The 20,807-nt window shown below is 39.6% G+C and overlaps 1 protein-coding gene across 1 annotated transcript in view; it reads right to left on the bottom strand.

The window, feature by feature from the left end:
• PHLPP2 (PH domain and leucine rich repeat protein phosphatase 2) overlaps positions 1–20,807 on the bottom strand; it is an 81,805-nt gene that overhangs the window by 19,444 nt on the left and 41,554 nt on the right. The window contains exons 5-12 of the mRNA XM_043599595.1: positions 18,165–18,290; positions 16,697–16,851; positions 13,515–13,661; positions 12,906–13,136; positions 10,776–10,978; positions 7,534–7,594; positions 4,003–4,098; positions 1,841–1,996 (exon numbers count right to left, since the gene is read on the bottom strand). Of these exons, the coding sequence (XP_043455530.1) occupies positions 1,841–1,996; positions 4,003–4,098; positions 7,534–7,594; positions 10,776–10,978; positions 12,906–13,136; positions 13,515–13,661; positions 16,697–16,851; positions 18,165–18,290 (1,175 nt within the window). The remainder of the gene's footprint in view (positions 1–1,840; positions 1,997–4,002; positions 4,099–7,533; positions 7,595–10,775; positions 10,979–12,905; positions 13,137–13,514; positions 13,662–16,696; positions 16,852–18,164; positions 18,291–20,807) is intronic.

The raw sequence follows: 20,807 nt of genomic DNA, 5'->3' as shown, positions 1-20,807 counted from the left end.
TGTATAAGATATAAATCCAAACTACATTGAGATACTACCTCACACTGGTCAGAATGGCTAAAATTAACGACTGAAGCAACAACAGATGTTGGCAAGGATGCAAAGAAAGAGGAACCCCCTTGCACTGTTGGTGGGAATGCAAACTGGTGCAGCCACTTTGTAAAACAGTGTGGATGTTCCTCAAAAAATTAAAAATAGATCTACCCTATGACCCAGTAATAGCACTGCTAAGAATTTTTCCAAAGGATACAGGAGTGCTGATTCATTGGGGCACATGTGCCCCAATGTTTATAGCAGTGCTATCAACAATAGCCAAATTATGTAAAGAGACCAAATGTCCATGAACTGACGAATGGATAAAGAAGATGTCGTATATATGTATAATGGAATACTATTCGGCAATGAAAAGGAATGATATCTTGTCATTTGCAACAACGGAGATGGAACTGGAGAGTATTATGCTAAGTGAAGTAAGTCAGTCACAGAAAGATAGTTACCATATGATTTCACTCATATGTGAAACTCAAGAAACTTAATAGAAGATGGACCATAGGGGAAGGGAAGGAAAAATAAGTTACAGAGAGGGAGACTCTTAAATACAGAGAATAAACTGAGGGTTGATGCGGACAGGGGGTTGGGGAAAATGGGTGATGGGCAGTGAGGATGGGACTTGTTGGGATGAGCACTGGGTGTTGTATGTAAGTGATATATCATGGGAACCTACTCCTGAAGCCAAGACTACACTGTATGTTAGCCAACTTGACGATAAATTAAAAATAAATAAATAATAAACCTTTAAAAAATGAAAAAAAAAAGAGAGATGTATAATCTTCCAAAGAACAAGCCAGACACCGTAAGCTAAATGCTTTTTGTATATACCCTGTAGCCTTAAAGCACTACTGCTCATCTCCATTTTCTCCAAATTGAAGACAATATTGCTTTCTCCCTACTGCAGAAGACTATAATTAAAACTAGTTTCCCCTTAATGGTGACATATGTATTAGACAGATAAACCTGATTACAGGAAGTAATTGGAAGACATACTATCTGTTAACTTATAATGAGAAAGCAAATAATACCTTTTGGAACAATTTTACCTTTATTTTATTTATTTATTTTTTTTAATTTTTTTTTTCAACGTTTATTTATTTTTGGGACAGAGAGAGACAGAGCATGAACGGGGGAGGGGCAGAGAGAGAGGGAGACACAGAATCGGAAACAGGCTCCAGGCTCCGAGCCATCAGCCCAGAGCCTGACGCGGGGCTCGAACTCACGGACCGCGAGATCGTGACCTGGCCGAAGTCGGACGCTTAACCGACTGCGCCACCCAGGCGCCCCCAATTTTACCTTTAAATGCACAATTTTCAAAGTAGGCAGTAAAAAAGCAGTGCACATAAAGAATGTAACTTGAGGATAGATCGATAAAGCAAGAAGCAAAACCTAAATTAATTTCAGTGATATGTCCTTTTATCCCAATGCAAAAGCTGAACACTTCCCAAGAAAGCTCTATCAGAGTACTGTGATTTCTTTAAGAGGTCATAAATGTATTCATTTTCTGAAATGAAAATCTGTTTGAAATTTCCCAACCCGCTTGAAATTGTTTACAACACTAAAACTTAAGTATTTGATGGTTATTTCAACCTTTGAGTTGAAGATTACTACGTCATACAACAGTGTCATATTTTATTTCTTATAAATTACAAATAAATAAATCTCTACCTACAGTTAGACCGTGAGATAAACACTGTAAATATAGTTCCAAAGGTCACTCCAATGACAAGTCAACGCAGTTTGTTGAGCCAATGATTCTGCTCTTCTAAATACACCTTATAATACTTACTTTAAGGCCTTGGAGAAGAGAGTATCTGGCAGCCTGGTGAGTAAGTTATGCTGAATATCCAGCACCTCAAGAGGGATGTGGTCCACCAGGGCTGGCAGGCTCTGTACCTGGTTGTGCCCCAGCATCAGTTTTCTAAGACTCAAGCTACTAAGAATTCTAAGGGGAACAGTACAAAGAAACAAATAAAAAACTTACTTAAATCATTTTTTCTGAGTCTGCCCTTGGCTATTTCACTGAAATCAGTAAACTAATAGAAACATATTTTTCTAGACAGTCTAATCACCGGTAGGCACTTGAGCCAACAAAGCAGCCACGACCATATGCTTACCCACCTCCCACCAGTAAGTCATTAAGGCCATTCTGGGAAAAGGTGACTTAATGAAAGCAAACAGCACAGAATAGACCTAAACAAAAAAAGCAATCTCTAGAATAAATTGACTTACATTTTAAGTTAGGCAGCACCAAAAATTCAGTTTATTAATAACACAGTTTATCCTTGAACAAAATGGATATGAACTGCATGGGTCCATTTACATGCAGGTTTTATACACACACACACACACACACACACAGACACACACACACACAAACACACACACGTGTGTCTGTGTGTGTGTGTGTGTGTGTCTGTGTGTCTGTGTCTGTGTGTGTGTATGCAGAACAGTATACCTGCTGTTCCTTAGGATTTTCTTTTCTTTTTTTCAATGTTTACTTTTGAAGGGGAGAGAGGGACACCGCACGAGCGGGGGAGGGGCAGAAGAGAGGGAGACACAGAATCCAAAGCAGGCTCCGGGCTCTGAGGTGTCAGCATAGAGCCCAATGCGGGACTCGAACTCACAAGACGTGAGATCATGACCTGAGCCAAAGTCAGACGCACAACTGACTGAACCACCCAGGTGCCCCCTCCTTAGGATTTTCTTAATGAGATTTTTCTTTTCTCATTTTAAGAATATAGTATCTAATACATACAACACACAAAATATGATGTTATGTTATCAGTAAAGTTTCCAGTATACAGTAGGCTCTTAGTAGTTAAGTTCTGGGAGAAGTCAAAAGTTACACATGGATTTTCAACTGTGCAGGGGTCAGGACACCCCATTGTTCAAGGATCAACTGTAACTGATTATAATCAACAAAATTTATTATAACAAAAACTACTACTATCACTTAAAACGTGCTAGGCCACTTCAACTATTAATTCATGGATATGAACTGCATGGGTCCATTTACATGAACATCAGGACTTGAACGAAGGTCTGATTCCAAAGGCTGCATTCACACCTACCATGCTGTAAGCCTCCAGTTTACTTTAAAGACTCCACTAGGTGATAAGCATACATTTTACAACTCAGTACTATTGAATATATCATCCCCTCAGCCCCAGCATTTCCCTCTCTCCCCCTCCACATACAGAAATCTCACCATCTTGTAAAGGTCAACTCAAATATGCAATTCTCTCATGAAGCATTCTCTAACTGTTCAAAGTTGTTAATTTCTAAAGCATTTTATTTTATTTTTTTAAATATGAAATTTATTGTCAAATTGGTTTCCATACAACACCCAGTGCTCATCCCAAAAGGTGCCCTCCTCAATGCATTTTATTTATACAGTGTAATGACGAAGAGTGAAGACTTTGGAATAAGAACGACTACATTGAAATGTCGGTTCCCATCATTTCCTAGTTAAGTGTTGCCTTGGACAAGTTACCTAACCACAAAAAGCCTTCGTTTTCTCATTTGTAAGATGAGAATAATGGCGTCTATCTAATAAGGTGGTTAAAGGATTAAATAATAAATGTGAAGGTCTTAGAACATTACTCAGTTCATAAAACTTATCCAATACAAATGATCTATTAGCACAATCAGATCGCTGATCTATGCCAGTGACCCTTGTTACATTTTATCACAGTTATCTGTGCACAAGTTTACCCCAACTATCCACTTACCAAGTTCCGTGCAGGCCAAGACTGTGCATTAGCCATTACTATTATGTAAGTAATATGTAAGGCTAATATGTATTAGCCCTGCACTAGACAGGTACTCAATACCTACTGAACAAACAGATGAAAGTACCTTTGAAAGGCAACACAAATCTAGGAAAATAATTATACATACATACGGACATGTATATATTAATGCATACATATGTTAACACACACATACCTCATGGGAACCTCTGTCAGAAGATTACAGCTCACATCTAGTATCTCCATCTTCTTTGCTTCACAGGCCCAATCAGGGACACACTCCAGCAGGTTTCTACAGAAAATAATTAAAGGCATTGCTGCTGATGATGTGTGGAACTCTTTTCACTAGTCTGTAATGTATCTGTTAATCAGCCCTTGAGCTCCTTGCAGGCAGGAGCACGGGCCCCAAGGCATTCCTAGTGCATTACCTGGAATATAATACTAAGTGCTCAATGAATGCTGTTGACAGAAAGACAGACAAAGACAGAAACATGCATTATATTAGATCAATTATTTTACCTCCTCAAAGAAGACACAAAGCCTATGAGCAGTAGGAAAGCACACAAGTAGTGAGATGAAAGAGAGATGAGGAAAGACAATGAAAGGAGTGGCATTTTAAACAAACTTTCAAGATGAGAAGGATTTCCACAGGTAATGAATGAATGAAGGAGAAGAGAAAGAAATTCTGGAGAAAATGAACCAAATGAATAGAAGTAAGGAAGTAGTGACAAAAGACAAGTGGTGGGGGAAGGCTGCAAATCATTTAGAATTTGAACTCAAGCATTTAGTAGAGCACCGGGCAGATACTCAGTAAAAGGAATTCCATTTTCAGATGCTACTTAGCTTCGCTAAGGCTCAAAGTACCTACTGATTGATAGATCAACTCAAGGCAGAAAGAAGTTGGCACTGTAGGAGAAACTCAGATACTGTTACGATGGCTAAGTGAAGGGAGCACTTTGCTTGACATGGATCAGGGCAAACTCCCCAAGAAATATGACATCTGGGTTGGAATTTGAAGAATGTTGTACAATGACCCGAGATGAGGAGGACAAACCAAGCAAGAGGTGACAACATGAACTAGAGCAGAAACAAGAAAGGAAATGGCATGACGTATGTGGGGAATAATAAGCAGTCTGGTGATCCCAGAGCAGCAAATACAGAGCCAAATGGTAAGAAACAAAGCCGGAAAGACCTAAATCATATCTAGAAGTTTGTGACTTTATCCTGCAGGTACAGGGGAATCACTGAAGGGTTTGTAAGCAGTGGGGAACACAGTCTTGTACTTTATTTATTTATTTTGAGAGAGAGAGAGAGAGCGAGCATGTACACATGAGTGGGGAAGGGGAGAGAGAAAGGGGGAGAGAGAGGATCCCAAGCAGGCTCCATGCTGTCAGCGCAGAGCCCAACACGGGGCTCAAACCCACGAACTGTGAGATCATGACCTGAGCCAAAATCAAGAGTCAGAAACTTAACTGACTGAGCCACCCAGGCACCCCAGTGCTGTACTTTAAATAGTTTACTCTGTGTACACACAGAGGTCTGACTGAGGTGCTCACATCAGTAAAAGGAAGAACAATCAGGAAGCCGTTACAGAATTCCAGACAAGAAATGGCATGGGCCTAACTGGGTGGTGATACATATGGAAGGGAGGGGAGGGATTCCAAAAATACTTAGGAGGCAAAAATCAAAACAACTTGGAGATGAATTAGACATGGGAGTAGAGCAGAGGGAAGAATAAAAAATGACTTTAAGGCTTCTCATCTAGACTGCCAGGGAGAAAATCATATCCAGAGAAAGGAGTGGGAGGCTCCAAATGAGGCTGGATATGTGAGTCTCGAGTGGTGTCCATCTGAAATGACTATCTTACAATAATGCCAAAAGCTGAAACAGACACAAGACAACAAGCTAAGGCAGGGCTGGAGGAGTGGATACAGAGTTTCATTTTGCACATATTTGAGGTAGTTGGAGACAGGTAGGTCAAAAATGTCTAATGTAAAACTGGATACATGGGTCTGAGGCTGGAAGAAGAGGTGTGGGCTGGCAATCCAGGTGACGCTGATACCGAAGTGTAGCCGAAATCACTGGACTAGATGAGACCGTCAAGTAAGAAAGCAGGAAGTGAGGACAGACCTGGAATAAGTGACCTGTAAAAGGCTAGCTGAGGAAGAAAAGTATGCAAGGGACAGGAGTGGTCGAAGTGGCATGAAAAAAATGAGATCATGTGAGCCAACTGAGGAAGGATGTTTGAAGAAAAGAGCAAGATTAACAGTGTCAATATAGGAAAGTTCCACAGGAGAAGGTCCAAAGCAAGCTGTGGTGGGATAAACAAATGAGAACCAAGGAAACCCAGTCAACAAATGAAAATACTTACTGAGAAATTTGGACAAAAAGGAGATGAGAAGAAATAGATAGCATCTAGAAGGGCTGCAAGATAGAGCAGACTCTGTTAAGACAGAGGAGATTGAGTGTGTGTACAGACTGAGAAAAAAAAGACAGTGAACACACACAAGAGGTGAGGAAGTGGTGACTACAGAGCAAGGTCCAGAGCAGCAGAGTGGATGCCATCCCAGGCCCAGAGGATGGACTGGCCTTGAATAGAGAAAGAAACTGAGAATGGATATGAATTACATGAATTTAAGAAAAGTGATAGGACGCTCAGGGAGATCACCCAAGATGGTCTACTTTCTCGATCAAGTGGGAAGCTAAGCTCTAGAGTGAAGGAGTTGGGGCTAGTGCAGGTGAGGGTGAGGGAAGTTGGACAATGTGGAGCCAATGCCCAGGGCACTGATAAGGTTGGAAACTGTGAATTTACAGTGGTGTCCATATGATTTTCTTTGGTAATGATGAAACTCAGAGGAGAAGGTAAATCTTAGTGTTGATCCATGCTGGGGTTTTGCTGTAAAGGTATGAAAGAAAGAAATGGATGGGAGGGAATCCAAAACAACAGCTTAATAATAATGATAATAAAAAAAACAACAAAAAGAAACCTAGTTATATAGCAGCTAATATTCCCCCGAAAGACTATTTTATGCCAGGCACCATGGTAATATTTTGCATTTATTACCTCATTTAATCTTTACAACAATCCTGGCCATACGTATAGGACCCCGTCCACTGCCCCTTCTACCTGCTCTGTCATCTATAATCACACACTTACGATGCTGCCCTGTCACTGCTGGCTTGACTGTCACACTCTCCACTAGGCCCTAAAACTCAGCCACTGATTCCTGAATGAACAGTGTTAAAAATGAAGGAAAGAAAGCAAAACCTTAGTTATATCTGTTCTTGTCCACAAATGGAAGTAATAAGATGATCCTGAATATAATTAATATCTCTCTGAACATAAGACCAACATGGGTCATAAGAATATCAAAAAAGAAAATAAAATTGTAAACATAAAACCAAGACGAGTTCTCTGATTCCAGACAGCAAAAAGGAAATCACTGCCATGAAGGGGATAAAAGGTTTCCTTTGTTTGCATCTCATTCTAAATCTGCAGACTTTTTAAGAATATTTCACAGGCATCTTTCTGTTTCAAGAGGACTTTCCCTTTAAATAGATGGTACAGCCATTAAAAGCATTTCTCCACTCATTCTTTCTCCCTTCTCCAGGCTATCCAAATATTTTCATGTATTTAGATGTCTTACACCTCAACCACCAAAGTATCCACATCCATCTCTTAAATATTAAGAATCAAACAAGCACCACTCTCATGAGACACACTCACCGGGAAAGTTCTAGAGAAGTGAGTTGACTGGGTACTGGATAGACATTCACTGCTGTCAGCCCTAATCAAAAAACAAACAGGTGTTAGTGATACTCTCCAAAGAAGAAAGTAACTGAGAAAGTAAACAACAGCAAAGTGGTTTAGTGAAATCACCAGAGAAAAAACTGATGTCATCTCCTGAGATGAACTAAAGACCAAAAAGCTGGGTAACTGACACTAACTTTACCTGATTTGAAACCCAAATGAAACAACTGATTAAAGGATCTTGTGTACTGGTCTGGACTCACACAGCACAGGAAGTTGCTAAATGTTAGCTGTGACTACTTAGCTTTCTAACTTAAAAAAAAAAAAAAATTTAATAATTGGATTTTTACGGGCAGTATCTTTTAATTAAAGTAAAAAACATATATACAGAAAAGTACAACAAGCTTAAGTGTATAGATCAATTGATTTTTACAAACAGAACACAATAGGGTAACCAGTACCCAGATCAAGAAACAGCATATTACCCGCTGCCCTGAAATTCACTCCCGTTTCCCTGTTTTGGTCACTGTCCACCAGGGCAACCTCCCTCCCCACCCCCAACTCCCAATACCACAGATGGCTTTTGCCTATCCACATAAATATACATGCACAGTCTGCATAATGCTTTCTCTGGCTTTATTTACTCTACATTGTGCCTGTGACATTTGTTCCTATTACTGCCTAGGGCTGTAGTTCATACATTCTCATGGCCATATAAAATTCTTTATGTAATTATACCACAATTTATGGACCCATTTTAGAGCTGGTGGGCATTTAAGTCTCTTCTTCCACTTTGGGGTTACTGAGTACACGTTCAGCTTTAGTAGATAATTCCACACAGTTTTCCAGAGTGGTTGACCAAAGTACAACTAGTATTTTCAGTGATTTTCAAGGACTATTCTAGTCATTCTGATAGGTGTGTAGTGGTGTCACACTGGGGTTTCAATGTGAACATCGCCGATGATCAGTGGGGTCAAGTGCCTTTTCCTATACTAACTGATCACTTGGATAATTCTTTTGTGAAGCTGAGTTCTTTACTTTTGGGACATCAGAACTGCAAGTGTTGGTGTGAATTTTTCCAGGTTAAGAACTTAAGGATTCTTTCTGTAAACAGAGTGGCTAACTTCAAACAAGCCCCGTTTGGTACAGCTCTGTGACAGAATCCCAATTACCGAAGACAGCATTTATGCCTATGAGGTCTTTTCTAGCAGGGCCACTCATTCATTCTCTAGATACATTCAGAACACAGAATAGGGCTAATAGTAAACATTTCCACAACAAAAGACCGACTACCATCTCACAAGAATATCTAGAACTTGCACAAGTCGATACTCATCAGCTTTGACACTGTTTTGACCCAAGCAATTAATCTACGCTACAAGTTGAAATTTCTCTAACATGATAAAAGGCAGTGAAAAGAGAAGTCTATAACTATCTTTTATTTTAATAATGTATTTTAGGGATACAGAAAAGAGAATATAATAATGAACACTCTTTCACCCATCATCCAACTTTTAACAAATATTCAAATTCTGTCTATAAGCTTCAGACTTTTTCAAGAATTAAAACACTGCACATATCAAGAGGTAAATATCATCCTGAATATTTTATCATTCCCATGGATCTTTTATATTCTCTGGTAAACACAGAGCTAAGGAAACAACTTTTCTGTGTGTTTGAAATTTGATACAACTATCTTGGTGTACATACATATACTTATGCATTTTTTTTTTGCTAAAACAATGTTTCTAAGATTTATCCATATTAATACACAAAGCTTTAGGACATTCATTTCCACTGCTGTGCAGTATTCTATTGTATAAACATGTCACTGTTTAGTGTATACATTTTCCTATCAAGAGTAATATATATATATTTTTTCACCATAACAAACAACGCCGTGAGAAACACTCCAGTACACATCTCCTGGGTACATGCGGGTGTCTCTGGGAGATATTCCAAGCAGAGCACCTGGCAGAATATGCACTACATGTATCTTTGACTTCTCCGAACACTGTTATAGTGCTTTGCAAAATGGCTTTACCAAATGACCCTCTTACTGGCAGTATATGAGAGCTGCTGCTTCTCCATATCTTCAATAGTGCTTAGTGGGAATTTTTAATTTGATGAGCGTAAAACGGAATTATCAAAATTTGCATTTCTCTGGCACTTAGTGATACTGAACATCTTTTCCCATCCTTCCTGAAACACAGGAAATGTAATTATAATTTCCTTGGTAAAGAACTCTGGGGCACCTGGGTGGCTCAGTTTGTTAAGCATCTGACTCTTGATTGAGGCTCAGGTCATTATTTGACAGCTCATGAGTTTGAGCCCCGTGTCATGCTTTGTGCTGTCAGCGTGGAGCCTGTTTAGGATTCCCTTTCTCCCTCTCTCTGTCCCTCCCCGCATCGTGTGTGCTCTCTTGCTCTCAAAATAAGTAAGTAAACTTAAAAAAAAAAAAAAAAAAAAAAAAAAAAGAACTTTCCATAAAAATAATATGACAAATACAAGGTCTTTTACAATGAACAATATTCCTGGAGCAAATCACTACTGAAATAAGGGGCTTCTCATTCTAGAACTGAGGCAGTACAAAGTTTTGGACTAGAGATGGGCAAACTTTTTCTGTAAAGGGCTAAATATTTAATAAATGCTTTAGGCTTTGCAGGCCATACCATGTCTCTTACAACTACTCAATCATGCAGTGATATGTAAACAAATGAATGTGGGTATCTTCCAATCAAATTTTATTTATTGATGTATCACTGATATTTGAGTTTCATATAACTTTCCCAAGTCAAAATTATTCTTCTTTTGATTTTTTTTTAAATTTACTTAAAAAATGTGAAAACTCATTCCCCATGGGCCATATAAAAACAGGTGCTGGGCCAGATTTAGCACTTGGGCTGTAGTTTACCAATCTTTGTTTTAGGCTATTCCTGATATTCTGTTTTGAACATGCTTGCTCACCCTCCTACCTTGTTATTTTGCAAAATGCCTCTGATTATACTCACTTAGGGAATCTCAAAGTAGTCTGCAATGCCTTTTCATGCTTATCTCAGCCAACTTAAAAACAAACTTAAAAGACAAAGCTGGTCTCCATGAACCTCAAACCACACTTTGCAGACTGGCTGAGGAACATCACAGATGCCACTGTTCTTAGAAAGCTCTTGACTGCGAGCTACAAGAGAAAAAAATAGGAGGCTGGATGGAGAACTCACTGTTCGAACTGGCGTACAGAGTTCGAAGGGAGAAGCCACTGAGTGTCAGCTCTCTCAGTTGGTTCCGCTCACAATGCAGCTGCTCCAAGCTACATAAGGAGTTGAGATCTAAGTCAGCCAGTTGATTGTCCCGCAAATCCATGTGGGTGATGTATTTATTTCCCTCCAGATTTTCAGTAACTACAGTTTTCAAATGGTTCATCCTTAATAGAGAATAAGGAAATCATTAGAAATAAATTCTACTAAATGTGCTTATCAAAAGAAAAGAGGTATGGGGGCGCCTGGGTGGCTCAGTCGGTTGAGCGACCGACTTCAGCTCAGGTCACGATCTCACGGTTCGTGAGTTCGAGCCCCGCGTCGGGCTCTGGGCTGATGGCTCAGAGCCTGGAGCCTGCTTCCAATTCTGTGTCTCCCTCTCTCTCTGCCCCTCCCCCGTTCATGCTCTGTCTCTCTCTGTCTCAAAAATAAATGAACATTTAAAAAAAAATAAAAAAAAAAAAAAAGAAAAGAGGTATGATCTCTTTCTTTTCTAAACAACTAAAAAATTTCACTACTTGCTTTGGCTTGCAAGGTATTAATAACCCTGAAGAGCTTGTACCTTGAGTTCTTTCTTTATGAACTAAGTTAGGCAATCCAGACTTGCAAATACATATACAAATTAAATAGAGAGGGAAGAGGGATCATGCCTACAAACAATTACTTAAAAACTTACATCCAAAGACATAATAAAGTTAGGTAGGCACGAAGAAGCACACCAAATGAACAATAAGATGAACATAACCTTCTGGGTTAATGAGCAGCAAAGCAGTCGTAGTGCACCATGTAGAGACCAAGAGGAAGCAGCCATACTTTCTCCCGTTGCTCTGCCTACTCTCTCTTATGCTAAGATTCACATTTCATTAATTACTAGAGAGGAAAATAATCTGTATCTATATGGAGTAGTTCAAGGGCAAATTATAGAAAATGGCTTCTTGGTTCTCTTCTACCCAAGTATAGGATTTAGTGCACGTAGCCATGTTCTCATTTTCTGGTATTTCAATACACTTTTCTGTTAACTATTTTTTTAATGTTTATTTATTGAGAAAGAGACACAGACATGAGTGGGGGAAGGGCAGAAAGAGAGGGAGACACAGAATCCGAAGCAGGCTCCAGGATCCAAGCTGTCAGCACAAAGCTGGACGCAGGGCTCGAACCCATGAACCGTGAGATCATGACCTGAACCAAAGTCGGATGCTCAACCGACTGAGCCACCCAGACGCCCCTCTGTTACTATTTCCTTACAAGGGACATCAATGGCTTAGTGTAAGTGACAGACATTTACACTATGTGTATGTGTGTCTTTTATGTGTATGTGTCTTTTATCAGCTTTCTTTAGGAAAATATTATAACTAGAAAATAAAACTCATAAAAAATTCATAGGAAAACCTTTAACATTTAAAATCTAATATAATGGGTATCAAGAAGAAACCCAATGATTCAATAAAAAATGGTCAAGTTTAAGAAAAATACAAATTACCAATAAGCATATTAAAACGATGCTCGGGGACATCTGGGTGGCTCAGTCGGTTAAGCATCCAACTTCAGCTCAGGCCATGATCTCATGGTTCATGAGTTCAAGGCCCATTCGTGTTGGGCTCTGTGCTGACAGCTCAGAGCCTGGAACATGCTTCTGATCCTGTGTCTCCCTCTCTCTCTCTCTGCCCCTCCCCCACTTACATTCTGTCTCTCTCTCAACAATAAATAAACATTAAAAAAATTTTTTTGTTAAAGATGCTCAACCTCACTCATAAGTAAATAAATACTGATTAAAACAATGAAGTATTATTTTCTCCCACTACTCTGACAATAAAGAAAAAGGCTGCTAAGATCCAACATTGACAAGGATGTGTAGAAATGGGAATTCTTACAAAATGTTGCTGGGAGGGTAACTCAGAACAACCTTTGTCAAAGGTAATGTAAAAGTGTCTATCACATGGTATACCTACCTCACTCATAATCTCTCTGCTACTGAGTGAAAACTGAAGCTTTACTACAGCTTGGAAAATGTTTTAGAGAAGTCTTTATAAAGAGAAAACGTAAAAGGACATCAGAGGTCCACCCAGAAGAAGGCATGGTGAAAAATGGCCTCACCTTAAATCCACATGTTTGATATGGCTCATCCTATTCAGCACCCCAAGGTTTAGGACTTCCAGGTGATTTCCCGCCATAACTACTTTATCTAACATAGTGAGTTTCTCATAAACCTCAGGAATATGACTAAAGTTGTTGAAGGAAATTCCCAGGGAAGAAAGCTGTTGCAGATTTCCCAACTCCTCAGGTAAAGTTGTCAGAAAGTTGCCATCAACACAGAGGGTTTGAAGACTGCAGGAAGAAAACAAAACAAGACTTTATGAAAGGTTTTAATTGGAATGAAAAGAACTAGAAATATGGATTCTGACATACATCACTAATTTATTATGAATCCAATAATAATAAAATACCCTATCTATAGAGACTCAATGAAATACACATAACTGACATGGATGGTCCCTCCAACATCAACAATAGTCAGAACCTCTGCTATTGAAACTGAGGGACTAATAACTAGTTACTGCTGCAAGTAACTGCTGCTGACTAGAATCCTCAGACTTGCATGATTAATTTCACTGCAAGAGCTCATGGGACTACCTTCATTCCAAATGCCAGACAAGCTCCTTACTCTGCAAGTAAAAATGAGTCTAGCAAAAGTCAGATACTTACTTTAGCAGATTGCCAATCTGACTTGGTAGGTCATGAAATCCATTACAGGAGAGGTTGAGCTCAGTCAGGGTAGAAATCTCACATAACAATACAGGAAACAACCCAAGTTTATTGTGGGACAAGTTCAGGCCCTTCAGCTGAGAAAATCTAAAAAGCAAAGGTACAAATTATACTGCTGAATGAAAAAGACATCTATTAAAAAAAATTTTTTTAATGTTTATTTTTGAGAGATAGCATGAGTGGGGGAGGGGCATAGAGGGAGGGAGACACAGAATCTGAAATAGGATCCAGGCTCTGAGCTGTCAGCACAGAGCCTGATGCAGGGCTCGAACTCATGGACCGTGAGACCATGACCTGCGCCAAACTCAGACACTTAACCGACTGAGCCACCCAGGCACCCTAGCCATCATTTTAGATGTCCACTGCAGAATTTGTTCCACAAATATCTGTTGAGCACTCACTACCTGCCAAACATTGAGTACAGCACAGACACTAAGATGCCTAACACTGGGACCATACAATGAAGGAAATCAGGTCTAGTGCAATGGGAGTTCTTCTCTCTTCTCCTTAAAAACAGAGAAAATTTTAAAGAAAATCTCATATCAAAGTCCTATTGATATGCTTAAAACCTCTTCCTTTATGAAATTTCTACATGCAATATATAAAATTTTATAACAATTCATCAACGCACACAGGAATAGCTAACAAATATGTACATCAAATCCCATTATAAGCAACTTCTTTTTACATTGTGAAATTTTTTTTTAATTTTTTTTTTTTCAACGTGTATTTATTTTTTTGGGACAGAGAGAGACAGAGCATGAACGGGGGAGGGGCAGAGAGAGAGGGAGACACAGAATCGGAAACAGGCTCCAGGCTCTGAGCCATCAGCCCAGAGCCCGACGCGGGGCTCGAACTCACGGACCGCGAGATTGTGACCTGGCTGAAGTCGGACGCTTAACCGACTGCGCCACCCAGGCGCCCCCATTGTGAAATTTATATTGGCTCAAATATCACTTGAAATGAATGGGACACTTAGAGCTTTAAAGGATGTATGTATTAATGGAGTTTTACTGTAATAGGATCTAACAGAGAACATGAAATAGTAATTTTTTTTTTTAAATTTTTTTAACGTTTATTTATTTTTGAGACAGAGAGAGACAGAGCATGAACGGGGGAGGGGCAGAGAGAGAGGGAGACACAGAATCGGAAACAGGCTCCAGGCTCTGAGCCATCAGCCCAGAGCCCGACGCGGGGCTCGAACTCACGGACTGCGAGGTCGTGACCTGGCTGAAGTCGGACGCTTAACCGACTGTGCCACCCAGGCACCCCCATGAAATAGTAATTTTTAATGCTTCTGTTTTGTTCCTAGAAATAAAAGTATCTATGCCATCTTAACTAGAGATAATATCATCATAAACTGGATCTAAAGGAATCACTCTGCTAATTCTACTTAGGAATATTATACTTATGATTACACTAGTCCAAGAAGGTAAGGCTGAGGTGGTGTTTTCCATGATACCGATCCGTATCACCTGCTCCTAGATTTGAGTCATTCTTCCAAATTTTCAACTTTTGATTTCCAATTGTCCTGACCTTGAGTACTGACTGTTCCTTTGGCTTGGTGCCTTGACTTGAGAATTCCTAATACAGCCCTCAAATTAGATAAAACCCTATTTTCACAGCAACTCAGAAGAAAACACTAGTAAATGCTAGAAACTCACTTAAAATGATAGCTTGTATTGTTTTTACATAACAATATAATTAAAGGTATTATCTCATTACTAAATATAGGCTTAAATCAAAAAAACTTTGTAAAACACATCAGATGAGATAAAAATACAGTGCTTTCTCAAAATTATTTTAGAAATATTATTATTAAGTAAAATATGTACTTTTTTTTTTTTTTTTTTTTTTAAAGTAGGCCTCATGCCCAGCACGGAGCCCAACACAGGGCCCAAACCCACGACTGTGAGATGAAGACCCAAGTCAAGATCAAGAGTCAGATATGTAACTGACTGAGCCATTCAGGTGTCCCTAAAATACGTACTTTCAATGTGTATTATCTTTCTAATCACCATGTAATCTGAATTCTTTAATGTCCAATTTCTCCCTTGCTCACAAGCCCAGACAATTAGTTATATCAAATACTTACTTAAAAAAAATTTTTTTAATGTTTTATTTATTTATGAGAGTGAGAGCAAAAGTGGGGGAGGGACAGAGAGAGAGGGGAAAGAAGATCTAAAGTAGGCTCTGCACTGAGAGTAGCAAGCCTGATGTGGGGCTCAAACTCACAAACTGCAAATCATGACCTGAGCTGATGTCAGACACTCAACCAACTGAGCCACCCAAGCAATCCTCTTCCATCCATTTTCAAAGGGAGGAGGGTGGTAACGTGGGTGGAGGGAGGGAATGGGGAATATATTCTAACAAAGATGGAAAATATATGGGCCATAGTCCCTAAGGAGTGGAATGGTTCTTTTATCAGAGGGGAGAAGTTTCATAGTTGTCTAAGGCTTAGAAGCTAGTGTTAATAGGCACACAACAAAGATAAAAGTCCCACACTGGGAGTGGAATTCTTGAAATTAGGCCTATTTCCTTTAAGTTATTTAACTTTGATGCTTAGGATTCAAAAACTTGCCATACACTCAATCTCTCAATTTACCCTGGCTTCAGATCAGGTGTCACTATCAGTGAATTATATAACAAGATTGTTTAGCTCAATGGCAGCACACTGTGGCCTCCGTAACAGAATATTTGCATCTATCTCCTGTCTTATGGAGGGAAAGGGGGAGTAAGAAAACTGCATAAATAGGGGCGCCTGGGTGACTCAGTAGGTTAAGCGACTGACTCTTGATTTTGGCTCAGGTCATGATCTCACAGCTTGTAAGTTCAAGCCCTGTGTCAGGCTCTGCACTGACAGTGTGGAGCCTGCTTGACATTCTCTCTCCGTGCCCCTTCCTCACTTGTGTGCACACGCTCTCTCTCTCAAAATAAATAAACTTAAAAAAAAAAAGAAAACAGCATAAATAAAGCATAAATAAAAATTCTACTCTTTTTCAAAATAGAGAAAATTTTCAAATATGTGTATGATGTTAAGCATGCTCACCTTCAGGTACAACTAAGACAGTGATCACGATTTGGTTTGAGTAAGTTATTCTGGAAACCTATTCTCCACATACCTATAGAGAGTGTCAAGGCCCCCTGGTCTTTCCAGCTGCATGAAGTTGTGTCGCAAGTTGAGGTAGGTGATATCTTGACTGTAGAAGAGATGCTCAGGAACCTCCTCAAGGCTGTAACACGAGAGGTCGACGGTGCTGATTCGCTGGGACACCACCTGAATAGGGTCAAGGAGAAGAGCCATCTCAGCTAGAGCAGCAGAACAAATGTCTCTCACCCAGCAAAGGAAGGAATGCCATTTATAAAAAAAGTGCTAATTTTAACAATTGGAAAGAAAAAAAGGTAATGAGATCCAATTACTCATTTATAAAAACCAGTTCATTTTTCCTTTTTCCTAAAACCATTAAGCTGCTTGAAACACACAATGGTGTAAGCTGTAAAGTGTCTGTAAGTAAAAGGAAAAAAAAAATCATAAAGGGGAAAAGTTAACATTTCATGCAAGAAGATAAGATGATTCAAAATAACTATACAAAACTTTGGCAGGCTGTGTGATATTGAAAGCCATGGCCTTTTGTACCCACAGGCTCTGCTACTTACTAGTGCAGTTTCTTCATCTGTTGTGAGGATAAAATAAATTCAGCACACAGCACACTGCTTAGTATGCAAAAGGTACTCAAAAAATATTAACTTCTCTTATAAGGTCAAAAGAATGGAATAGCTATTTAAAACTGAGATTAGTTTATTCAGAACAGATTTCATTACCACTACAATAGAAGTACATAAAATTCAATAAAACCAAAACAAGTTTTTATTTCTATAATAGTCTGCTAATAAAAGATAGGTTGTGAAAATTGGTCTAAAAACCAAACAAAATCACTAGAAAAGTTATTCATGTTTTATGGCATCTCATTACACTAAAACAATACTTTATGCAACTATTTAGTTCCACAAAGAAAAATGTGCTAAAATTCTGCAAAGATAGCTGGGAGAACAAGAAAATTTGGAAACTGCAATACAATTTTAGGGCACTGCATCTTTAAAGATTAAAAAGCAGAAATTATGCTGAAAAGCTAATTATCCTCAGCATAGCGGAACAATGGTTTGTAACAGGATCACAGGTCATGTCCCATAATAAGTTCAAATTTAAAGTGGTTCATCACAGCTGTACTAAATATATTCAGACCAAGAAGGACTAGTCTAGGAATTAGGGAATGGCTCCATCTATCCCTGACCACAGTGGTGGAGGGAAAGTGATTTGAACCTTATTGTGTCTCAATTCTTCTCAGAGATGGTATAAAGGTAAAATGCACCTGAAAACATGTTTGAATACATTTTGTACTATGCAAACATAAATAATAAGGTAAGGACCGGGTGGAATTCTATTATTTCATTCATTATAAACTTAGAGGAGCCTAAAGGAAGATACCTAAGAATTACAATTCACTCTCTTTGGAGTGAGTTCAGCTTCAAGATACATTTCCGTTGGGCTTTTACATTCTTATCACATCAGGACATTTGACAGCTTATCACCTTGGACGCTTGTCGCTGCCATCTCTGGCACTCAGCCAATGTCTCAAAGCTGACATGATAGGTCTGAGCCTGGGCTCCAGCTGAGCTGAATGCAAGGGAGTGCTGCCGTCGCTTCACTTCTTCCACCTGAGGAGGAGGAGGCAAGGAAACCAGGACCAAGACAAAAAAAAAATCCTAGTCAGAGAGCAAAGGACAGTAACAAGAAAAATAAGTCAACTTTTTTAAATGGGGCAAAAGAGAGGCGCCTGGGTGGCTCAGTCGGTTAAACGTCTGACTTCAGCTCGGGTCATGATCTCACAGCTCGTGAGTTCGAGCCCCACGTTGGGCTCTGTGCTGACAGCTCAGAGCCTGGAACCTGCTTCAGATTCTGTGTCTCCCTCTCTCTCTGCCCCTCCCCTGCTCACATTCTGTTTCTTCTCAAAAAATAAACATTAAAAAAAATTTTTTTTAATGGGGCAAAAGATCTGATGAGATGTTTCTCCAAAGAAGACTTGAGACATGACCAATAATAACATGAAATGTTCAACATCATTACTTATTAGATAAATGCAAATCAAAATTGAAAGACACCACATCACATACACTAGGAGGGCTAAAGTTAAAAATAGAAAATAACAAATGTTGGATAACAAGTATTAGCAGGTTCTGGATCCCTCATACACTGCAGTGGGAACGTAAAATGGTTCAGCCACTCTGGAAACCAGTCTGGCAATTCCTCAAAAGGTTGAACATAGAGTTACCATGTGGCCCAGCAATTCCACTCCTACATATACACTCAAGAGAACTCAAAACATACATTTATACAAAAACTTACACATGAATTAGAGCAGCACTATTCATAATAGCCCAAAAGGAGAAACAACCTAAATGTCCATCCATCAACAGGTATGCGTATAAACACTGAATGTGGTATATTTCAGTGGAATATTATTTAGCCATAAACAGAAGATATTGCTGCACACTATATGAACCTTGAAAAGATTATGTGAAGTGAAAGTCACAACCATATACTGTATGATTCCATTTATATGAAGTCTTCAGAATCAGCAAATCTGTACAGACAGAAAGTAGATTAGTAGGTGCCCAGGACTAGGGAAGAAATGGAGAGATGATGGCTAAGAAGTGCAGGGTTTCTTTTCAGGGTGATGTGGTGATGGTCACAAAACAGTGAATACACTAAAAGCCACTGAACTGTACACTTTATATGGGTGAATTATATGGTACATGAATTAAATCTCAATCAAGCTGTTTAAAAAAAGCAAAGGAGGGGCGCCTGGGTGGCTCAGTCGGTTAAGCATCTGACTTCGGCTCAGGTCATGATCTCACGGTCCATGAGTTCGAGCCCTGTGTCGGGCTCTGTGCTGACAGCTCAGAGCCTGGAGCCTGTTTCAGATTCTGTGTCTCCCTCTCTCTCTGACCCTCCCCCATTCATGCTCTGTCTCTCTCTGTCTCAAAAATAAATAAACGTTAAAAAAAAATTTTTTTTAATAAAAAAATAAAAAAAGCAAAGGAATAACTTATTCAGCAACTATGTTGAAGGAATAGGACTCGGGCATAATCGTAAGTAAATGTATTAATTATTCTTTAAGTCACAACCCAGTCTCAATTTGGTAATGAAATATTAGCTGAATAAATACATTGTACTGTTCTGCATGCTGGGACAAGCAGAGGAGAAAACAACAAAGCGCCTACTCTAAGTGGGGTTTAGACTTGCGGAAAGACACTCTAACACCAAAATGGTGACATAGCATAGCATGATATAATATGTAAGATGTAACATCAAGAAAAATAAAGCAGGGGAAAAGCTTGGAGGACAGAGTGGGTGGTCTGAGTTATGAACAGGTCAGTAAAGGAAGGACTCGGCTGAGGTAACATGTGAGCAAAGACCCTAAGGGGGTCAAGGCATGAAAACCTCCTGGGGGAGGAGCATTCCACGCAGGGCAAGAGCAAGTACAAGTGCCTGTGATGCAAGAAAGCATCCCATGTTTCGCAACAGGAGAGTCTCTAGACCCACAGGATAAGAGCCAATGTTTCCATTGCAAAGATACGACAGTTCCAACCCTTCCCCTATCCTGGGGCACAATGGAGGTAGCTGCCTGCCTACAAAGGGTGACCTAGCCTGCTTTTTGGACTCTCTTTCCGTACCTACTAAGTACTGGACTAGATGCCATTTTTTACCCCCTCCAGGGTTGAAGTAGATAGGAAGGACAGGAAAGATAAAAGCTCAAAGGTTCTTACTAGACAAGCAGAGTCATAACCTGACTTTGCAGTCTCCAGGCCTAACAGATTTTAAAGGGAGGTTTTTCCTCAATGGGGCCTTTTAAGGATTCTTTTGGTTACCCCCACCTCAAGCCAAACAATGGATGGGTTCTTAGTTACAGATCCCTTGACCTGGCTAATGCATATTATTCCAGTAGTTGACTATGCCCTCCCAGACATGAAGGAATCTGGTGGTCCATTTACAGCCTGTCCTCCAGGGAAGCCTATTTGCCCCTCTGGGTGGCCCTGCTAGATAAGATCTAAGAGAATCCACCCACTCATCCATTTTTCCACCTATCCACCCACTGGTTCTCACTTTCCCTCAACCCTTCTGGGTCACATACTAACAAACCCAAGGAGCACATGATGATCCCAATGCATGAG

Source organism: Prionailurus bengalensis, chromosome E2, assembly GCF_016509475.1.
Source record: "Prionailurus bengalensis isolate Pbe53 chromosome E2, Fcat_Pben_1.1_paternal_pri, whole genome shotgun sequence".
Lineage (NCBI taxonomy): Eukaryota > Metazoa > Chordata > Mammalia > Carnivora > Felidae > Prionailurus > Prionailurus bengalensis.
Note: the sequence above shows the minus strand (reverse complement) of the source record. Positions and strands in the feature narration are given on the sequence as shown.